The 19,356-nt window shown below is 43.1% G+C and overlaps 1 protein-coding gene across 3 annotated transcripts in view; it reads right to left on the bottom strand.

The window, feature by feature from the left end:
- PPM1H (protein phosphatase, Mg2+/Mn2+ dependent 1H) overlaps nucleotides 1–19,356 on the bottom strand; it is a 207,752-nt gene that overhangs the window by 71,304 nt on the left and 117,092 nt on the right. For all 3 annotated transcript variants that reach the window (XM_019543308.1, XM_019543309.1, XM_019543310.1), the window contains exon 4: nucleotides 9,388–9,500. In XM_019543308.1, the coding sequence (XP_019398853.1) occupies nucleotides 9,388–9,500 (113 nt within the window). The remainder of the gene's footprint in view (nucleotides 1–9,387; nucleotides 9,501–19,356) is intronic.

Genomic DNA, 19,356 nt, shown 5'->3' with positions numbered 1-19,356 from the left:
GTGGGCGAGTGGCGGGAGGGCATAGTCCCCGCTCCCAGTGCCTTCTTCCCAGAGCAAGCCACACCTGTATCACCTCCCCCACCCCCCTCCAGGCAAGAGGCAGCAGAGCATAGCCCCCACTCTCAGCACTGCCATGCCCTCCTCCTGTGCCTCTCTGCCCCAGATGGACAACTGGTAGGAGGGCATAGCTCCCACTCTCAGTGCCTTCCACTGCCCACCTGGAGCATAGTCTGGCCCAGGCCACCCTGCACAGATCTGGGGGCACATGCCCGCTCCCATGACCTCCCAGACCAGCAGCAGCACAGTGGTGGCAGCCCCCTCCCCGAGTCCCATGCTACCCCACCCCAGCTGGGCAGCATGTCCCAGCCCTAGCCCCAATCCCTCCCTCACTGTGAGGGCTTTGATCTGACCTCCCCAAACCTCTTCCTTCCCCCTTCCACAACAGACTTACCAGCTGGAGGCACACCAAAGCAGTCACCCAAACCCACCCATCAGCAACACACTCAAGAATGGGGCCAGGTCCTTGTTGGATGTCAGTTGGGCAATCCTCCTTAGTGGTTTGCTTCAGGTCAACAGCAGCAGTGCTGTTCACCAGGTCATAGGGGCGGGTGAAGAGGCAGAAGGTATAGCAAGGTATACGGGAAACTATGATGTTGCAGTTGTCTCCCATGTGAGGGACGCTGGCTCCCCCTCCTCACAGGGGATATGCAGGATTTCACTCCTGTCCCACAGTGGCAGGTTCATCTGTTTTTTAGAAGAGCCACTTGACTTCATTGTCCATGTTCTTGAGAGGCATTTTGGGGACTGCTGAGCCTCTCAGGACAAACAAGATGCACGGGATGAGGAAGGTATTTAAGGTTTTGATCTTCAACCAGGGGACCAGCAGAGAAGAGCTGGGCTTGTGGGCATCCTGCATGATCCCATGAAAAGTCTCTTCTGGTGTCTGCCTCACCCGGTGGGTGTGCCCAGATGGAGGTAGTTCTTCTGTTCTTTCAAGCACATCATGGGCTTGTCCTGGTTCTTGGCAGCAGTGGCCAGAATGGAGTTTCTTTTCTGAAGTCAATACGCAGGGAAACACATTTGGAAGCGCTGAGGTGGAGCCCCATTCAAGTGATGCCTTGGAGCTGATGATCAGAACCTGCAGGAGTTGGTCAGGCTCAGTGGTGAGGCGGATTATGCTGTCTGTGTAGGCCAGGATGTTCATTTTATGGCAGTAGAAGTTGAACCCTCCCAGGCCTTCTGCAGCTGCTCGAAGGGCTCCATGGAAAGGTTGAAGATGATTGGGCTGAGTGGGCAACATTATTTCACCCCAGTTCAGGTTGGAATGTCCTGGGTTTTGCTCTCCAAAAACTTTGAGGGTGGTGCAGCCACTACAGAGCTCCTGGACTAGCTGGACAGTTTGTTCTGGTATTCCAAGCTCTCAGGAAGTGCTGAAGATGAACTGTGAGGCATGAAACCAAAGGCACTGGAGAGGTCCCGACACTACCACATCTCACTCTCCAGGTGTCATCCAGGGCCATCTGTAGCATGTACAGATGGCCCTGGATGACCTCTTCCAAGTGTCTGAGAGTCTGTTCTCAACCTAACAAAATTCCCTGTCATTGCTGTGGCACAACATTGACAGTCCTCTTGTCCCTCCTGTTCTTTATCTGTGTTACACAGATGGGCTTTTCTCTTTCACAGTGCTTTCTACTGCAAGGAGATGGCCTTAGGGATCCTTTGAAGATATACGGGTTCCTGAAAATGTAGGAGACTGGTCTCAAAGAACAGAGCAGTCCTTCCTGTTGTCTGTTCTATATAACTATGCCTCTCTGGCAAAGACAGCCCTTCAACAGTTTTGAATAGTAACTTAGGACCTCATGACTTAGTAAGGCCTAGACCTCATTTTTTATTCTCATAGTCAAATTGGTGCATACTGTGGGGGTTTTTTATCTTCTTCTGTAGCATGGCCCTTTACCTGGGGTCTCTTGATTATATATTGACAATATTTCATAGGCACAGGACACTAGCTGCCACAGTTCCTGTGCTTTACCTGTAGCAGGTTAGGGTGTTAGATCTGTGTCATGTCAGGGCTGATGGTAGGCTTATGTAAAGTTTAGATTATGGATTGTATGGTATGCTTTGGACAGGAATAACCCTGCCTCAGGCAGGGGGTTGGACTAGATGACCTCTGGGGGTCCCTTCCAGCCCTATGTCTCTATGATTCTCATGAATTAAGGCAGTGGCCCTTCCAGATCCTTGGGCCAGATGAGTCACTCAGGGGTTGTGTATGGGATGGTTCCACAGGCAGGTTCTGTGGACTGTATTCAGCACAGGGTTGATGCGATCTGGCATGCAGGGCCATCATCCATCCTGAGGGGATCCCCTCAAGTCTGGAAATAGCAGCGGAGAAGTGGCAGTCTTAATTGCTCCTACAGCCATGGCAATTAAAGCTACCACCACTCTCCCATCACCAAAATTCCAGATCTGTGGGAAGCCCTGTGGGCCAGATGACACAGCCCTGCAGGGTAAATTCAGCCCACTGGCTGGGGTTTGATCACCACTGATTTAAGGGATCACTGTGCAAAGTCTACAAATGTCTCACTGCTGGCCATCTGTTAGCTTTTTGCTACTGTTGTTATTTGGGTATCTAGAATGTAGGAAGAGTCTGAATAGAAGGATTGCTAAAGCTTAATGATTATTGTTGCTTAGGCTGATACATAAATAAGAAGGCAAGACAGCCTGAACATTGTTAACAAACAAAATTAAATTAAGATTTTCTCAGTTTCCTTATTAGCTAATCAGAAGAAAAAGAAGTTTCTTAAATAATATGATAAACCACAGAATAAAATAAATCAACTATAAAGTAGTTTAGGTTAGGAAAACTAGTCTCAACCCTTTTTACAGGTGCATATGGCACAATTCATACTGCTATGCTGTTTTGAGAAGCTTGGTGCTAGTATACAGCATTGCTGACCTGTACATTTTGCTTTTTCAGTTCTGCCTATTTAAAATTTCTCTTTAGACTAAAGCACCGTCCTTCATTCAATGGCCACATGACTATTTCCCTGCTTCTCTCATATAGTTTGTAAAAGTCATTAACCCTAAAAGTGAACTCTCCTCTTGAGGATTATTAACAAGTAAAATAATGAAATGAGAGCAAACAGCAGTGACCCAGAAAGGAAGGGAGTATGAATTCTGAGAGCTGGGACTAGAAATAGGGGAGGAAAGGGAAAGGAGCAAGACCTAAGGTTGGCTTCAACTTTTTATTAATTATTTTCTTCCTTTCTTGCAGCTAGCAAGAAATACAGCTTAGACAGCTTTTACTTCGACTAGACACTTGAAGCACTGTTGAGATCACATACTCCAGACCCAAACAAAAGCACCTCATAAAGAGTTACCTAATGTGTTACTGTTATTTGATGACCTGAAGTTCCCTTGCATCTTTTCAGTGTTAAAAAAAAGGAAGTAACCACACTTTTCATAGGTATCTAGATGTCTAATACATTAAAAAACAAAATGTTACTGGAAACAATCTTGGGGTTACGAGGAAATAAAAAACAACCAGTAAGAAAATTTGATTAAGCAAAGCAAAATCTAATGACCCAACAACCTGTGAAAACTTCTGAAATACTAGCCTTCTTGATCTGGTCCTTTCTTTTGCAGACAAAATAAAAAACCTCAAGAATCTAACTGAAGATGAGAGTGTGTTTTAGGGCCTATGGGAAAACACAAAGCTTGTGTTACTTCAATGAAATGATAAAAGTGCAGCTGGAGAGTGTCACTACAGAACGTGCTATACATAACAACACAAAATAAGTCACAGACCAAATGGACAGCTTCACAGTAGAGTCCACTATGAAAACTGGAGGAGCTCCTGTGCTAGAGAGGGTTAATGATACTGGGCAAGTGTCACACTATGACAAGTAACCCTCTGCTTGGCTGGTAATCAGAAAAGAACACCTTATTCATTCCTTGGCTTGCTATCACTGTATCATTATATACTAAAGCCCATCCCCACAAAGCTAAGAAAAAGTAAATTTACAAGGCTTGTTACAGCCAGTTTTAAAAGTAAATGGTATTTTAATAACAGAAAATATGGACAATTACCTGAAAGAGTGAATAGTGAAGATTTACTGGTTCTTAAACAGCACCTATTCATATACTAATGTCACATACACAGGACAGGCTAAATACAGGGTAGCATAACAGAACAGGACTGAGATGCACTTAAAAACTTGACTTACTTAAAAGGCACTGGTAGTGCAGCCATCAGCTACCCAAATAACCTTGTGTGAACAATTTTGACCATCCTTACTGCCAGCATTTAATTTCATGCAATGTTTGAAAGGAACTAAATAGATGGCTTGACCTTGGGACCTGCTACCTTTAAAAGGAAGACACTGGAAGCCTTTCTTTTCCTTTCCCTGCCTCTGGGGAGGGGACTGTGTGCCAAGTAATTCAACAGTAAATAGGCTGATGTTTAGCTTTGAGAGCTGACAAGCATTAAAAAAGCTTTATCCAAGGTTCAGATATAGATTTTGATTATGCAACCAGATATATTTATAATGGAAACCAAGAATGACCAGGCCAGCCAATTAGAGAATAAAAGCAGTGCTCTCATTTGTTTACCAGGCTGTGAAGACACTGCTTCATTTTTAGGATGATGCTAGTATCATGAACTGTTACTGTATAATTATTGCATAATTGTGATTGCATAGTTATCAGAAGTTTAATTATATCATTGAGATTAATGGTATCACTTAATGTTATAACATCACAGTCAATAATAGAATATAACGGAACCTAGAATTAAGCACATTTTTTCTCCCTTTTACACCCAGCTGAAAATGTTCAGCTTGCTGAAACCTAATAGTCCATACAGAAGCAAGCTAGGGCTGAACCAAAAGGACTGCCTGCTGGCAATTTAGTAATATGGTAATTAAAGTCTTTTCATGATGTAATTACATATCAACTACAAAGGGACAGCTGCTATACAACACTGTCAGTGTACGTGGCATGAAATGATTAGATTTGAGAAGCTTTACTGGTTAAACTGAATACCACAGACAGTCTGAGGTGTAGTTAGCACTGCACAGTCCATTATTATTCAAGTCTCACACTTAGTGTGTCCTTGTTCTCACTGTGATAGTAACAGTTTCCTGTATATACCTTTTTATGATACCAGAAAGTCTTTTAAAACCCACCTTTGTAAACCTCTGCTGTTTTGAAATTGCAGCAATTTAAGGTCTAAGCTTTTTTGGACAACTGAGTAAGTACAAACTACTGCTTCCCCTGTACTTATGTGGTTCCCATCACTATAGCTGTAGCATATAACCTCCTTCCATGTATACTGGCCTGTGGGAAAATAGCTTGATTTATTTGTAGATTTTTACAATGTGAGAGAGAACTAACACAATAAGTGCTTGTGGGAGGGATGGGGAGAAGAGCTGAGGGAAAGCAAGGCTGAAGAAACTAGTTTTGCAGTTGTTTCTGATGGTGGCAAAGTAATTCTTTTCTTTTGTGAAGTGAAGGGTACTTACAAAGAGGATGGAGCTAGACTGTTCTCAGTGGTGGCAGATGACAGAACAAGGAGCAATTATCTCAAGTTGCAGCAAGGGAAGTTTAGGTTAGATATTGAGAAAAACCCTCTCTCACTAGGAGTATGGTATAGCACTGGAACAGGTTACTCAGAGAGGTTGTGGAATTTCTATCCTTGGAGGTTTTTAAAACTTGGCTAGGCAAAGCCTGGCCTGGGATGATCTAGTTGGGGATGGTCCTGCTTTGAGTGAGGGAGGAGGGCGGACCTCCTGAGGTCCCTCCAACCTTATTTTTTCTATGGTTGTATGAATTCTACAACAAAGTTAACACCTATGAAAGAAATGTCTCTCACCCTGCTGGGTTTCCCTCGTTTTGTTTACTGGTATTGTACCTTTTTCATTATAAAACATTAATACCTGTGTAAAAAGAGTTACAAAGTAGGTCACTGTAGTACACTTAATTTGATAACATTTTGAATTCATTTTGCACATTTTCAGAATGATCATCTAAGACACAAAGAAGCAGGGAATCAGTTTATCTTTGTTCACCATGAGATAAACTGTGTAGCTATGAGATAAAAGCTTCTAAGAACATATGGCTAGACACAAACGCCTGTAGATGTGTGGGGATGCTGCTCCAATATGCTGTAATCATAGTGCATCAGAGCAGACTCGATTAATCTAGGGAAATTTGCGTGTATTCAGCATCCCAGTGCTTCAAAATGGTGGCAGGGGAGCTTGAACTAAAGCTTGTTGAAAGAGCTTTAGTTAAAGTGCTCCCACTGCCATTTTGAAGTGGAAGACACTGAATACACAAAATACAGGGGGCGCTTTAATTAGAGTGGCTCACAGAGCTGAAAAAGTGCCATCCTCCACCCCTAGAGCTTGTGTAAAGACCCCCAAAGGCCCTGGCAACAGCAATCAGGCTCCCAGGTATTGCTGCTCTTGGAGCAACAGGCATGAACCTGATCTTGCAAAAGTGTAGGGAGAAAGTATTTGGTGCTGAAGTTAGAAGGCTGTCCCTCTGGGTCAATGAGAGGGACCCAGAGGAACAGCCTTCCATCTTCAGCTCCCTCTGTGCAAAAATGAAGTTTATTTCCTACCTATGGAGAATTTTTACCATTTTGTACCATCCATACTTTTCCCAGAGCCCGACGAAAGGACTTCGATCCCAAAAGCTTGCAGAAAAGGACAGTTTTCTTGTGATTCTCCAGTTGGTCTAATAAAAGGTATCATTTTGGAACCAAGAGTTATAGGTTTTTGTATGTCTTCAAATCAATCTGGACATTTTAAAGCAGGGAAGACATTTTCTAGCAGAAATCTGCAGATCTTTATTTACTAGAGACAGAACCGGATATCAGGCAGTTGGACAATATTTTCTCTTATGATACTAGTTAGCTTGAGGAGTCAGTTGTGATAGTTCAGCTGCCATGAATCTGAAGAGGTCTTATCAGTCAGAAACCTTGGGCTCCAAGAAGACAGCGCATAATAGAGTATGATCAGAAGCAACAACAATTTAAATACACCAGGGCTGAATTTGCTAATCCTTATGCTGCTTCCATTTCCTCCTTTTCTGACTGTTTTTTAGAAAGATTCAGAAGGGTATTTGGGGCCTTTAGAATCCCTATCTAAGTACTCAATTTGCAAATGAAGGCTTCAAAGGCCCAAAAGCTCCAGAGGCTTGAATCTTAGTATCTCCAATTGTTCCCTGCTGGATCTGAGAATATTTACTTGGACATAACTTCACAAGGCAGTGTGCAACTCACACCCAAATCATATTCTGTATCAGATCTCTATTCAGATTCAGGCACCCACAGTACATCCTACAGAAGGAAGGTTTCCAGTCAGGGATGGAGATGGGAGTGGAGAAGATCCATTCTCACACAGATCTCCATGAGAATGCCACACAGCATTTATGTTACAGTATATGGGGTCTCATATCTAAGCAGCACATTGATACTAAAATCATATCACCAAAGAACAAAAAAAGCATTTCAAACACCTTAAGGGCTAGTCATCTAGAATTTCAGGACATCAGAGTACCCTTTTCTGGCACGATCTGTGGGGGCAGAATAACGAATGATGTCCTATTCAATAATATCATGTATGAAGTAACCAAGACTGATAGTTTTTAGCACATTTTTCATTCATGCAGAGGTAAGTAGTTGTGGTTGAGTTAGGAGATGAATTCAAGAGAGCAGCTTTATTAGGGTGTCTGCTTTCTGCCTTTAAAATTTTCCTAGATGTTTTTAAATACCAGAAAAAAAGAAAACTAGAAGGGAAGTTAGTATGCAAGTTAGAGTTACCATGGTAAGAACATCCAGTTCCTTCCAGTCTTGAGATTGCATTGTGTAAGGACAAGTACTGGGAAGTACAGGCGATGCTGAAAGATTTGTTCAGATGACAAAAATCTCCAATCTAGTCTGCTCAGTGAAAGAGGCTTAATTTCTTATTATTTATATAAATAGCACGTCAGTCACAACTGTTTGAATACAAGGCAAAAAGCAACAGGGACAGTATTTTCACAGATTATTTACCTGTGGTATCTGTAAATGTGTTTGAATATATCACTTATTTGTATATACTCACCTATAACTGACATTGCGAGTGAAAAGGAATTAGAGATTTATATTGTACTGTCTATTGTCAAAATAAGGTTAATGAGCAGTATTCAATATTTTGTTTGTAAAACCCAATAATAATAATAATAATAATAATAATAATAATATGCTGAATTGGGCATAGTAAGAAGAATCATAATGCTGATATATGGAGAACTAGGATAGTTTGCACAAGAGATTCCTTTTGCCAGCTATGAGGTTTGTGGGTCTGCTGCCCCTTAAGCTATTGTATCTAGGCAGCAGTACAGATGCTTGCTTTCACTGATTAAATGCATGTACACATGCAGTATACAACTTTTGTAAAAAATACACAAATAGGTACATACACATATTTGTTCTTTTAATGGCTTGCGTACCCCTTTTCAAGCTTTAGAAACCTAGCTGCTAACTAATAAGACGCAAAAATCCATACTACTGAAACAACTTATTCTGCCTCTTTCCTCTTTTCAGTTTATTCCTTTTTCATTTGACAGGGCTGCTGCAACAACTGCAAAAAGACTGGAAATCTTACAAGAGCAATCTGTCTGTCTCTCTCTCTCTAGGGGCCACAGAGAGAAGCAAGGTAGATTCTGAATATATTCTTGGTTTTGGCTGACTTAGAACACCAGAAAAACAGCTCCTCTTAAAACTTTTAATACAAATATAAAAGTTAGCTGAATAACTCAAGACAATTCCAGTGAGGTTCAACACAAGGAGTAGGCAATCCCTGCAACATGGTTTGTTTTATTTTATTCTAACCTATTCATATGGCCAGTTATAAAATCCTAACTAAACTGATTTGGTTCTGAACCCATCAAGGATTAGCTAAATCAATCCAAGGCTAGACTGGGACAATGACAGCAGGAACCACAACAAAATTATAGTTCCAACAACTTTTTCAGAAAACTACAAACTATTTCAAAGAGTGATTAGACAAATGATTGCACACAATAAATAATATTTTTATTTCACACTGCACAATATCAGTTGGGTCATTTAGAAACTGCTAATAAAGAACAGATGAAAAAGTCATTTTTAGAATAAACACATCATTTAAATTGGAACACAGAAGATGCATGTTATTTTTTAGCTTCTATTAATTATTTTTGTGACCAATAAAATTAGACAGGGAAGCATTTTATTGCTATTTGTATTGCAAAAGCACTTCTGTACCCTACTGAAAGATGAGGTCCCACTGCACTTTTCATTCACTGCTTGTTGCTGCAAAATAAGTTATTAAAAATACTCTAGAAACCTGCTTTGCTTACCTACTATCACCAGCATTTGCCACATACAGCTTCCCCAACAGATATACCACCACAAGGGCTGTGCAGCCTCCAGATATATTATATATAGTCCTCTCTCGTTCAATTTGTAAATCCTAAACAAGAGAGAATAGAGTTAAAATAACATATTTGCAATTGGTATTTAGGAAGTAGGTATATTTTATAGAAATTTTAAGCTAGGAGTCTTTTTGGCTTTCTTCCCTCATCATTGTGATTAGTCCTGTGTGTTTGCTTGAGAGCGCAAAACGATGGCAAATATAAAATGGTGCTTAACAACTGGTAGCTGGTCGGTGGAACTGCAGTGTTTTACATAGACAGCAGCACATCACTTGTGCAGGAGTAATCATAATATGAAGAGCTGTCTGTTCTCTAAAGGGGAGGTCAACATTATGCACATGTAGCCTACAGAAAATGACAACACACCAATACCTTATACCCTAGAAACACAGAAGGGTAAGAAGTTTTTTTTTGTTTGTTTTATTTTTTGAAGTTAAAGTAATCTGTTGAGAGAACTTTTCAGAGAATAGAGACAGCCCTTAGTCAGGTCATGAGTAATCCCAGTGACTTCAATAGGACTATGATGTTTAAATTTATGCTCAGGTTTACCTACCTTGCTGAACAGAGACAGGTATACTTAAAACAGTTATTTTTGTGTTTACTTTCATAATTTTGATAGATTCCAATCAACTATAGAAAAAAAGGAGAAAAAACCCATCTTGCTTAATAGCAAGAAACTCATGAATAAGTTGACCATAATATGTTTAAGGAAATCTGGGACACTGCCCCCCCCCCCCCATCAAATCAGTGGCATTGCTGGAGACAGAGGCAGAGGCAGGTAGGCTGGGGCTCAGCCTGGTGGGGTGGCAGAGCAACATGGTACACCAGGTAGGGGGGAAAGGTAGTAGACGGGCACTGGCTCCTCCTGAACAGCGGCTGGAGGTGGGCAGTGGAATGGGCTGGGCTGGGTACCAATGTAGTCCACCTTTGTTCCCATTCAGCATCAGTAGCATCTGTCCAACCACCAGCCTAGCACACCATGATGCTCTGTCTCCCCTCCAGACTGTGCCGCATGCCCCTGCAATTCTGGGACTTTTGACTTAATTGTCACCAACCCACTGGAATGCTGGGACAGCCTACAAAATCCAGAACTGTCTCAGCCAAACTGGGTCATATGGTGACCCTCCCCATGAATCATATTGTTTGCCGACAATCAGGCAAGACTTGGAATATTATATATTGTCAGAGAATAACACAGAAATCATGATTAAAAAAAGGCAAATTATTTGTTTTCCAAGTACAGCATGAATTTTAAATAAAACCGAATTGTGTAACAGTGAAGTGATTTTGTCTGCCTCCTTAGTTTTGTTCCTAATGTAGCATGCTACAAATGATTCCTCTCTCCTATATACAAATTCCACAGTCTAATGATTCCACAGTCTTTCCTTATGGGAATCTTTAGACACAGAAACAACAGGGAGGGTTATCTTGCTATCCCAGATGTTGATAGTGGGTTTGGTTTCATTTTGTTTTTAATATTGCCTCTATATAAGGAGATGGCATTAACCTGAACAGTGCTTGTTAATATATTGTAATTCAGCTGGTTTCATATGAGCATCAAGAAGCAAACAGTGCACATTTTCCATGCTTTTGGGTTTGGAAGACACACACACACACACACACACTTTGGAGCTAAATTCATCTGAGGAAAAGCACTGCAACAAAAGCCATCCATGACAGCTGCAATTTAGCTGAAAATCTGCAGAGATGATACAGCCCAGACACCATTCTTTGTTTCCTACTAATTTCAAAAAAGGGAGGTGTTCTTGGACATCAGAGAGGAAGCACCACTGTTACACTGTTTCAATAGGACTTGGCAGCTATCCCTAGGCAGGTTAAGAGAGGGTATGTATTGCATTGATAATAGTGTCTGTCACGAATAATAAGATTCTGTGCAGTTCAGTATATATAGGGCCCAATCCCATTTGTTCCAAGAATAAAGTAAACTGGCTGGCATTGTGGCAGGCACAGCAGATGGAAGCACAGTGCTACCCAATGAGGCCATCCTCTGACCAATATCTGAATTGCACTTTGGTTTTTTTCTTACATTTCTACAATATGCTCTTTCAAATCAAAAGTTGAGAAAGAAAACTTAAAAGAAATCAAACACTACAGCTCCTTTGGTCATAGATAAAATATACAAGTGTGCATCTGTATTTGTAAGATAATTTTAAGCCCTTCCCATGATCTTCGCATACTTACAGCTGCACAGAGCAGTCCAAGGGAAGCAGAAATTTCTAACCATCAAAATTATTTTAACACAAAAATGTTAAAGTGGATTTTCAAGGGCACTTCCAAGCCTTCGGAAAAGGCCTCATTCCATCACTGTTGTTGATGATCCTTTGAAAATCTGACGTGTAATACCCGTTTCCTTATCCATTCACAACTCTCTCATACATGCTTGGGTGCTGTCAAATAGCTAGTATTTCTTTTCAGAGGGCTTGGAGCACATATAAGGGGGAAGAGGAGGGACAATTACATAGAACCTGATTTTTGGAGGCACTAAGCACTTGAGGCATCCATTGACTTAAGTTGGAGCTGTGGTCACTAGTTATTTCTAAGAATCTAACCCTCCACTGACGAAGAATATGATAAATGCTATAAGAAGATAATGAAAGGAGGTGGTTACATTTTCACCTTACCAAACATGACATAACCTGCTCAGTCATCTGTACTTGCAGGGCCACCTTCCCTTCAAAGCTAACAGTCTTACTACTATGTGTAGCCACAGACTATGCAGTGCTCTGCTGAACTGAAGATGCATGCAATTCATCACCAACCTTACTAAATGAGGCATTTATATTTTACAAAAGAAATGGCGCTCCTATTTTGCAACATTTGCAAGTAGAGGGGAAAAAAAAAAAAAATCAAGCCCTGCCTACCACTTCCAGTTCTTCTCAGAGCAGAAATCTTGTTTCCCAGCAATACTATAGAAAACTGTTTTTGTTGGTATCTGTAGGTTTTGTTCTGCAACTCACATTATTTTAATGGACAATCCAATGGCTAAATCTTGGTGGGCTACTTGAAAAATACCTCACAGTTTATATTGTGCAATGAGAGGAGTGTAGAATTCTCCACTGGACAATGCCACTGAAGCACCAACAGGACAAACAGCTGCAAAAGAAAGTCTACGTACAAAAAAAAAATCCTAAGTCCCATCTCTGGAGAAAATGACTTCGGTACAAACTTGTACTTCACTACCTTGTACATCTTCAACAGTAATAGGTGAACCTGTCATTGGATCTCTGAATCCATCTCACTCAAAGGAAGCTGCCTGTACCCCTTACAGCTGAGCCATGTTGTTAGGAGGGTAAACACAGTCTTGTGTTGCTGAACTTCATCCTGCTAAGGAGAAATTCAGGCTCCAGCCTGCAGTTTGAATCTGCATCTTACATGGATGGTGAAGGTCAGCATAGACATACAGGGCTCATCTGTGGAAGAGATTGCCAGCATTAGTGGTATTCCTGCAGTCTGTGCTCAGGAAACAGCTGAGCAATCACTCAAGGCTGACAGTTTCAATAAGATCTTCCATTTTAGGGCATATTGTTGAGAAGTTTTGGATGAGTAACTCACTGTCTCTCAGTGGCTCAGCTATCTGTGATCTTTGTCACGCCAACAGGAGATCTGGGTTTGCCACAGCAACTGCAACTAGTTGCACCAGTTGGTGATCCCTTTTTGTCAACAGATGAAGATCTGATGGTGATGCGGATCCTATTCAACCTACCAGCTCCCTTTCATATCACTGATCACAGTATATTACTTGGCTTGCTTGTGACACCTAGTGGGGAAGAGATGAAACTGCTCTCAGTGGCTATGTTTTTTGATTTTTTTTCTTGGAGAAGCCACAGAGTCAGGGATCCAAGTTTTCCATTTCCCATGGAAAAACAGAAAAAAATGGTGGACTTTCCTGTTTAACTGAGAAAAATGCAGATTTTTCATTTTAACAGAGAAACACACAGCTTTTGCTCTTTTGCAAAGAGCTGTCTGCAGGCTGGCAGAGTTCCAGCCTGCAAGGGGCTGGGAGGAGTGGGAGGAAGGCGGTCAGGCACGGGATGCCACATACATGCACATGGCCACTAGGCAGCCTGGAGAGCAGTTCCCCCAGGTAAGTCTAGCAGGGGAGGGGGGAGGACAGGAAGCGAGTTGAGCAGCACTGGGACTGCTGCCCAGCCGGGCGGCGAGTGGGGCTTGCGGCTGGAAAATGCAGCCGCAGGGCCCAGGCAGGGAGAGTGACTCATCTGAATGTGGGGGGAGCTGGCTCCCCACCACTGTGCATGCTCCCAGGGGGCATGTGCCCTCCAGATCTGTGCACAGGGCAGGCTGCCCACTGTGGGCTTGGGGTTCCCCACTCTGCTGCCCTCCCTCCAGGGCCTCTGCAGCCTGGTGGGCACAGCAAAGCAGAGCAGGGCTGTGTGGGAAAGCTAGCTGCAGTCACTGTAACCCCATGCTACCACCCCTGCTGCTCCAGGGTGGGCAGGGGGTGGATCAGGGCACATGCCCCCCTGCTCCCCTGAGAGTGCGCATGGCGGCAGGGAGCTGGCCTCCCCTGCCCAAGTCCACAGCAGGCAGCCCCCACCCCTTGCCCTCCTCCCAGGTTGTGCTCTGGCCAGCTTGCCTGTGGGGGTGGGGGAGCTGGGCTCCCCACTCAAGCCACAACAGCTGCCAGCTCCTGTGGGCAGCAGGCAGGGCTCAGGCACCTGGGTCCCTGGCCCTGTAGCCCTGGCAGCTGGGGGCCCACTCTGGCAGGGCTGGGGGGGCCAGGGGGCTGTGGGTCAGAGGCAAGGGATACCAGCAGGGTTGTGGGAGCTGTGGCTTGGGAACGAGGGTCCTGGACATGTGTCGTGATGAGCTACGGTGGCCGGAGGGGCTCTGATTTTGCATGATAAAACAGCCAAAAATCAAATACCAAAATTTATAAGCATTTAGAATGTATTTTACTACACTGACTGAGGCACTGGTAGGCTTCTAAATTGCTTTAAACTTGTAAATATATCAGAAAAACACTGTGTTCAATTGATACCCCCCCCCACACACTTACTTCATTTTATTCAGATTTTGGGCTTATCAGAGAATTTTGACCATTTATCAAAACCAGGATCCCTGGTAAAAGTTGACAACTGGTTCTCTACCCTAAGAGCTCTTATTTGACAAGCTGCAGGACTCAATCACATCAGCCTTCTTGTTTAGCACATGCAGCAAGAGTTGCAGGATCCTCAGCATGTTAAACACTAGATTATAGAGGCCCAACACAGTCTGAAACTGGGACACAGACATAGGCAAGCTAGCTAATATTCAATCCAGAAAATACTATGGTCAGGATGGCAGGCTGTGGAAAGCAGCAATAGATTATAGCATATATTGTATTAACTCTTTTCCTGAGGTACCTTGTGGGCTTTGTCTTGCCTAATATCACAAAACTGGAATGTTAGATTATTATTTACTGTTATAGCACATTATAGCATAAAGTAAGACAGCTGTTTTCCAGCTACACCCTTCTGCAAGTTTGTGACCTTCACTCCAAGGAATAACCGCCATAAGTTGTTTGAGAGTAGGTTCAGGCTGGACATCAGGAGACATTACTTCAGTCAGGATGGCCCAGATCTGGAACCCACTTCCAAAAACAGTGATGCTGGCTCCTACCTTGGGGGTCTTTAAGAGGAGGCTGGATAACTACCTAGCTGGGGTCATATGAGCCCAGTATTCTCTCCTGCCCAGGGTCCCTTCCGACCATACATCTATGAATCTATTGTATATAGATCTTACTGTTGTTTTTTGCAGCTTTGCCACATCAATGTTGCACTTAAAGTACATCTTCCAGAGGAGTTACCTAAAATACTTTTGGAAACAGAAGCTGATGCAGAATACATCCATCTACCGGTTAACTCAAATGTCTCTCTATGGTATGGGTGTGTCATGAAGAAGATCCATTCCCTCATGGTGTTCCAGGTCTTGTTTTGTTCTATAAGTGGCTTAGAATTGTAAAAGACTATCTGCGCACCTGAGATAATGCACTGTTAAATCAGCTGAAAAGCTTCAAAAGTAGGTTCAGCTCCCACTCTCCCCATCCTCCTCTCTATTTAAAAAATAAATAAAGAGAGAGAGAGAGACTGCTAATATGATATTATGAAGGAGAGCTCCTCATCACTCTAAAACAGTCCAGCTCTGTTAACCCTTGGGACATACTGCAAAGCCCATTTATTTGCTAGCACTTTGAGAAGGATTAAGGATACAGGTGGATGCACCTTTCAAGAATGTGTGTATGAGGGGCATTAGATTTTTATGCATCTTGAACACAAGTATCTGACCTCTAGCACCTGATCAAAAAGATGAAGCAGGAGGGTACTCATATGGATCAGATGTTGTCAAGATGTCAGCTAGGGACAAGGAAGAGACAGATGACCTTGTTTATTATGTACATCCCACATTTTAGGCAGTGCTATAAGCCACTATGTTACTATGTTGCAATATATAATCTGTATAACACTAATTTTAACACTGCACATCTTTGGCAACTTGAACAAGGACGAAGATGACAGCAAAGTAAAATGCATCTGGATGAAGATGAAAAGTGAAAGATGCGGCACTGATATAACAGAAGGGATTTATTATAGGCCACCTAACCAGGAAAAAGAGGTGAATGAGGCACTCTTCAAGCAGATGAGAAATCTATCCAAAAACTATGGGACGGTACTGATGGGAGATTTCAATTTTCTGGACACCTGCTGGAAGAGCAATGCAGCCAAACATAAAATGTTAAGCTGGTTCCTAACTTATGTGGAGGACAACTTTCTCTCCGAAAAATTGGAGGATGTAACTAGGATCATCCATCTTGGATCTTGTCCTGCCCAACAGGGAAGAACTGATGAAGGATGTGAAGGTGATGAATAATTTGGGAGGAAGAGATTATCGGGCATTAGAATTCCAGATCCTGAGATGGGGAAAAGTAAGGTCAGCAAAATTAGGGAAAACTTAGATTTCAAAAACGCTGATTTCATCTGACACAAGGAGTTAATAAGCATGGTGTCGTGGGAGGACAGATTGAAGGATAAAGGCACCCAGGAGGGCTGGGAGCTTCTAAAGGGCACGGTGTTGGCTGCAGTGTTGGAAGCCAAAATAGAAAATGTCCTGACATGATGGAAGCACAAGAAGAATGGCAACAGGCCAATGTGGCTGTACAAGGAGCTTCTAAAATGCCTCAAGCACAAAAGAAAAGCTGACAGGCAGTGTAGAAATGGGCAGGTCACCAAGGAAGTATACCAAAACACAGCAAAAACCTGCAGGAACAAAATCAGGAAGGCAAAGATAAAGAAGGGAGGTGGTGCTCTCCCCTACCTTGGGGGTCTTGAAGAGAAGGCTGGATAGGCATCTGGCTGGGTTATCTGACCCCAGCGCTCTTTCCTGCCTAGGCAGCGGGTTGGACTCTATCTGTTGAGGTCCCTTCCAACCCTAGCATCTATGTATCTATGCATGTATCCATGTAATGAGCTGCATGTGGCAAAGGAAGTTAAGGACAACAAGAAGAGGTTCTGTAAGTATGTTATCCAGAAAAGACTGATCAAGAAACCTGTGGGTCCTCTGTTAACAGGCCATGGGGAACTCCTAACCAAAGATACAAAGAAGGAGGATCTACTCAGCAGCTACTTTGCCTCAGTCTTCACAAAAAAATTAAGCTGCAGCCAGACGCCTAATAAGGATTACCTGGATAAGGAAGTGGGCAAGATGACAGACAAGAGAAAGAGACAGTCAGAGAGCTTTTGCTGGGTCTGAATTAATTGCAATCAGCAGAGCCAAATGGACTTCATCCCAGGGTACTGAAGAAACTGGCAGAGGAGATCTCAAAGCCTTTGGCAATGATCTTCATGAAATTATGGGAGATGAGCCAAATACCAGAGGACTGGAAAAGGGCCAACATTATGTCCCTCTTTAAAAAAAAAGCAAGAAGGAGGACCCAGGTAACTATTTACCAGTTAGCCACAATTCAATACCTGTGAAGTTACTGGAGCAGATCTTAAAGAAGGCCATTTGCAAACATCTCAAGGAGGAAAGGCTGATCACAAGCAGCCAGAATATATTTATGAAAAACACATCACATCAAACAAACTTGATCTATTTCTTTGAGAAATTAACACTACCGGGGTGGATGAAGGAAATGCTGTAGATATAGCGTATTGGTATTTCAGAAAGCTTCTGACAAAATCCTGCATGAACTTTTCATAAACCAGGGGTGGGCAATTATTTCAGCTGGAGGGCTGCTTAACAAGTTTTGGTGAACTGCCGAGGGCCACAACTGTAGTTTTGCCCCCTGACACCACCTTGGGCAAAGTCCCACCCACTAGTCTCTGACCTTTGACACCAGAAGTCCCTCCCCTTGCCCTGGAAGCATTCCTTTTGGGAAGAGAGGATTGCCATCTTAAAACCAGAAAAAACAAACAAACTAATCATCTGCTTTAAAAACAAAACAACCCCCCCAAACATCTACTGTAATTTTAATTTTATTTAAAGAAATATTTTTGTCCCAATTTATGCGTGCTTGCATAGTCTATTTAGAAGCAATTGTATAACAGCTCAAAATACAATCTTAGTCTTGCATACTATGTTGGGGAAGGGTAAGAGGGTATATGTGTGGGGGTGTAGTTAGGGAGTGGTGGTGTGTATGGAAGGGTGTGGGGGTGTAGGTATGGTGGTTGGGGGTGGGTATGGAGGGGTGTGGGGTATATGGCTGGGATGGTCACTGTGGAAGTACGTGCAGGGACTGAGGGAGGGTGCAGGTGTGTATGTATGGGGAGAAGGGGTCCTTGGAGTCCCTGGAGTGTGCAATTCCCTAGAGCTGCACGTGGCAGCACTGAGTGGGGCCAGCCTTGCCCAGCTCCATAGTGCAAGTCCCTGGCCCTGCCCTGGTGGGAGCCATGAAGTGACCAGGCAAAAGCTCTGCCAGATAGAGGTGTCTTGTTTCTAGCACCCCCTAGCTCAGGGCTTCTGGCTTTCAGAGGGGCAGCCCAGGGCCAGGCTTCCAGAGGGCAGGCCAGAGGGAATTGCCTGGTGGGCAGATCCAGCCTGTGGGCCATATTTTCCCCCCCGTCAAAAAAATTAGAGAAATCTGGGCTAGATAAAACTTTTCTAAGGTAGACAGATAAATGACTCAATAGCCACAAGCAAAGGATAATGATTAACAAAGGGTCCATGTCAGAATGGCAGAAGGGTTTTAAAAGGAGTCTCACAGAGGCCTGTTGTGGGCCTGGTGCTGTTCACCATGTTTTATTAGTGGTTTGGATGCTGGCATAGAAAACTTTGTGAGTAAGTTTGCAGATGACACCAAACCAGAAAGGCTTGTGAACATGTTGGAGGATACAAGCACAATTCAGAAGGAACTCAACAGATTGGAAAGCTGGGCTAAAGCTAACAAGATAAAGTTCAATGTGGACAAAAATGCAAGGTACTACAACCTTAGCAGGAATAATCAAAAACACAAATATAAAATGGGTGACACTTGGCTGGACAGCAGCACTGTAGGAAAGGACCTGGGAGTCTTTGTGGACCACAGACTCAGTATGAGTCTGCAACATACTGCAGCTACACAAAAGGCAAACATGGTTTTGGAATGCATCTAAAGAAGTTTCAGGTGCAAGACCGAGGAGGTGATAGCACATCTACTTGGCACTGGTTGGTCCTCATTTGGAGTACTGTGTCCTGGGTTCCAGATTTTAAAAATGATGTGGAGAAGTTAGAGAGGGTCCAGAGGCAGGCAAAAAAGATGATATAGGGCTCAGAAAGCAAGTCATATGACAGGAGGTTGAAGGAGCTAGGCTGAAGGAGCTAGGAGTTCAGCTTATGGAAAAGGCATTTAAAAAGGGAACATGATAGCAGTCTTCAAATAGTTTCATAGTTTCTAGGGTC

Source organism: Crocodylus porosus, unplaced genomic scaffold, assembly GCF_001723895.1.
Source record: "Crocodylus porosus isolate Cpor-Errol unplaced genomic scaffold, CroPor_comp1, whole genome shotgun sequence".
Lineage (NCBI taxonomy): Eukaryota > Metazoa > Chordata > Crocodylia > Crocodylidae > Crocodylus > Crocodylus porosus.
This window is presented reverse-complemented; position numbering and strand designations above follow the sequence as displayed.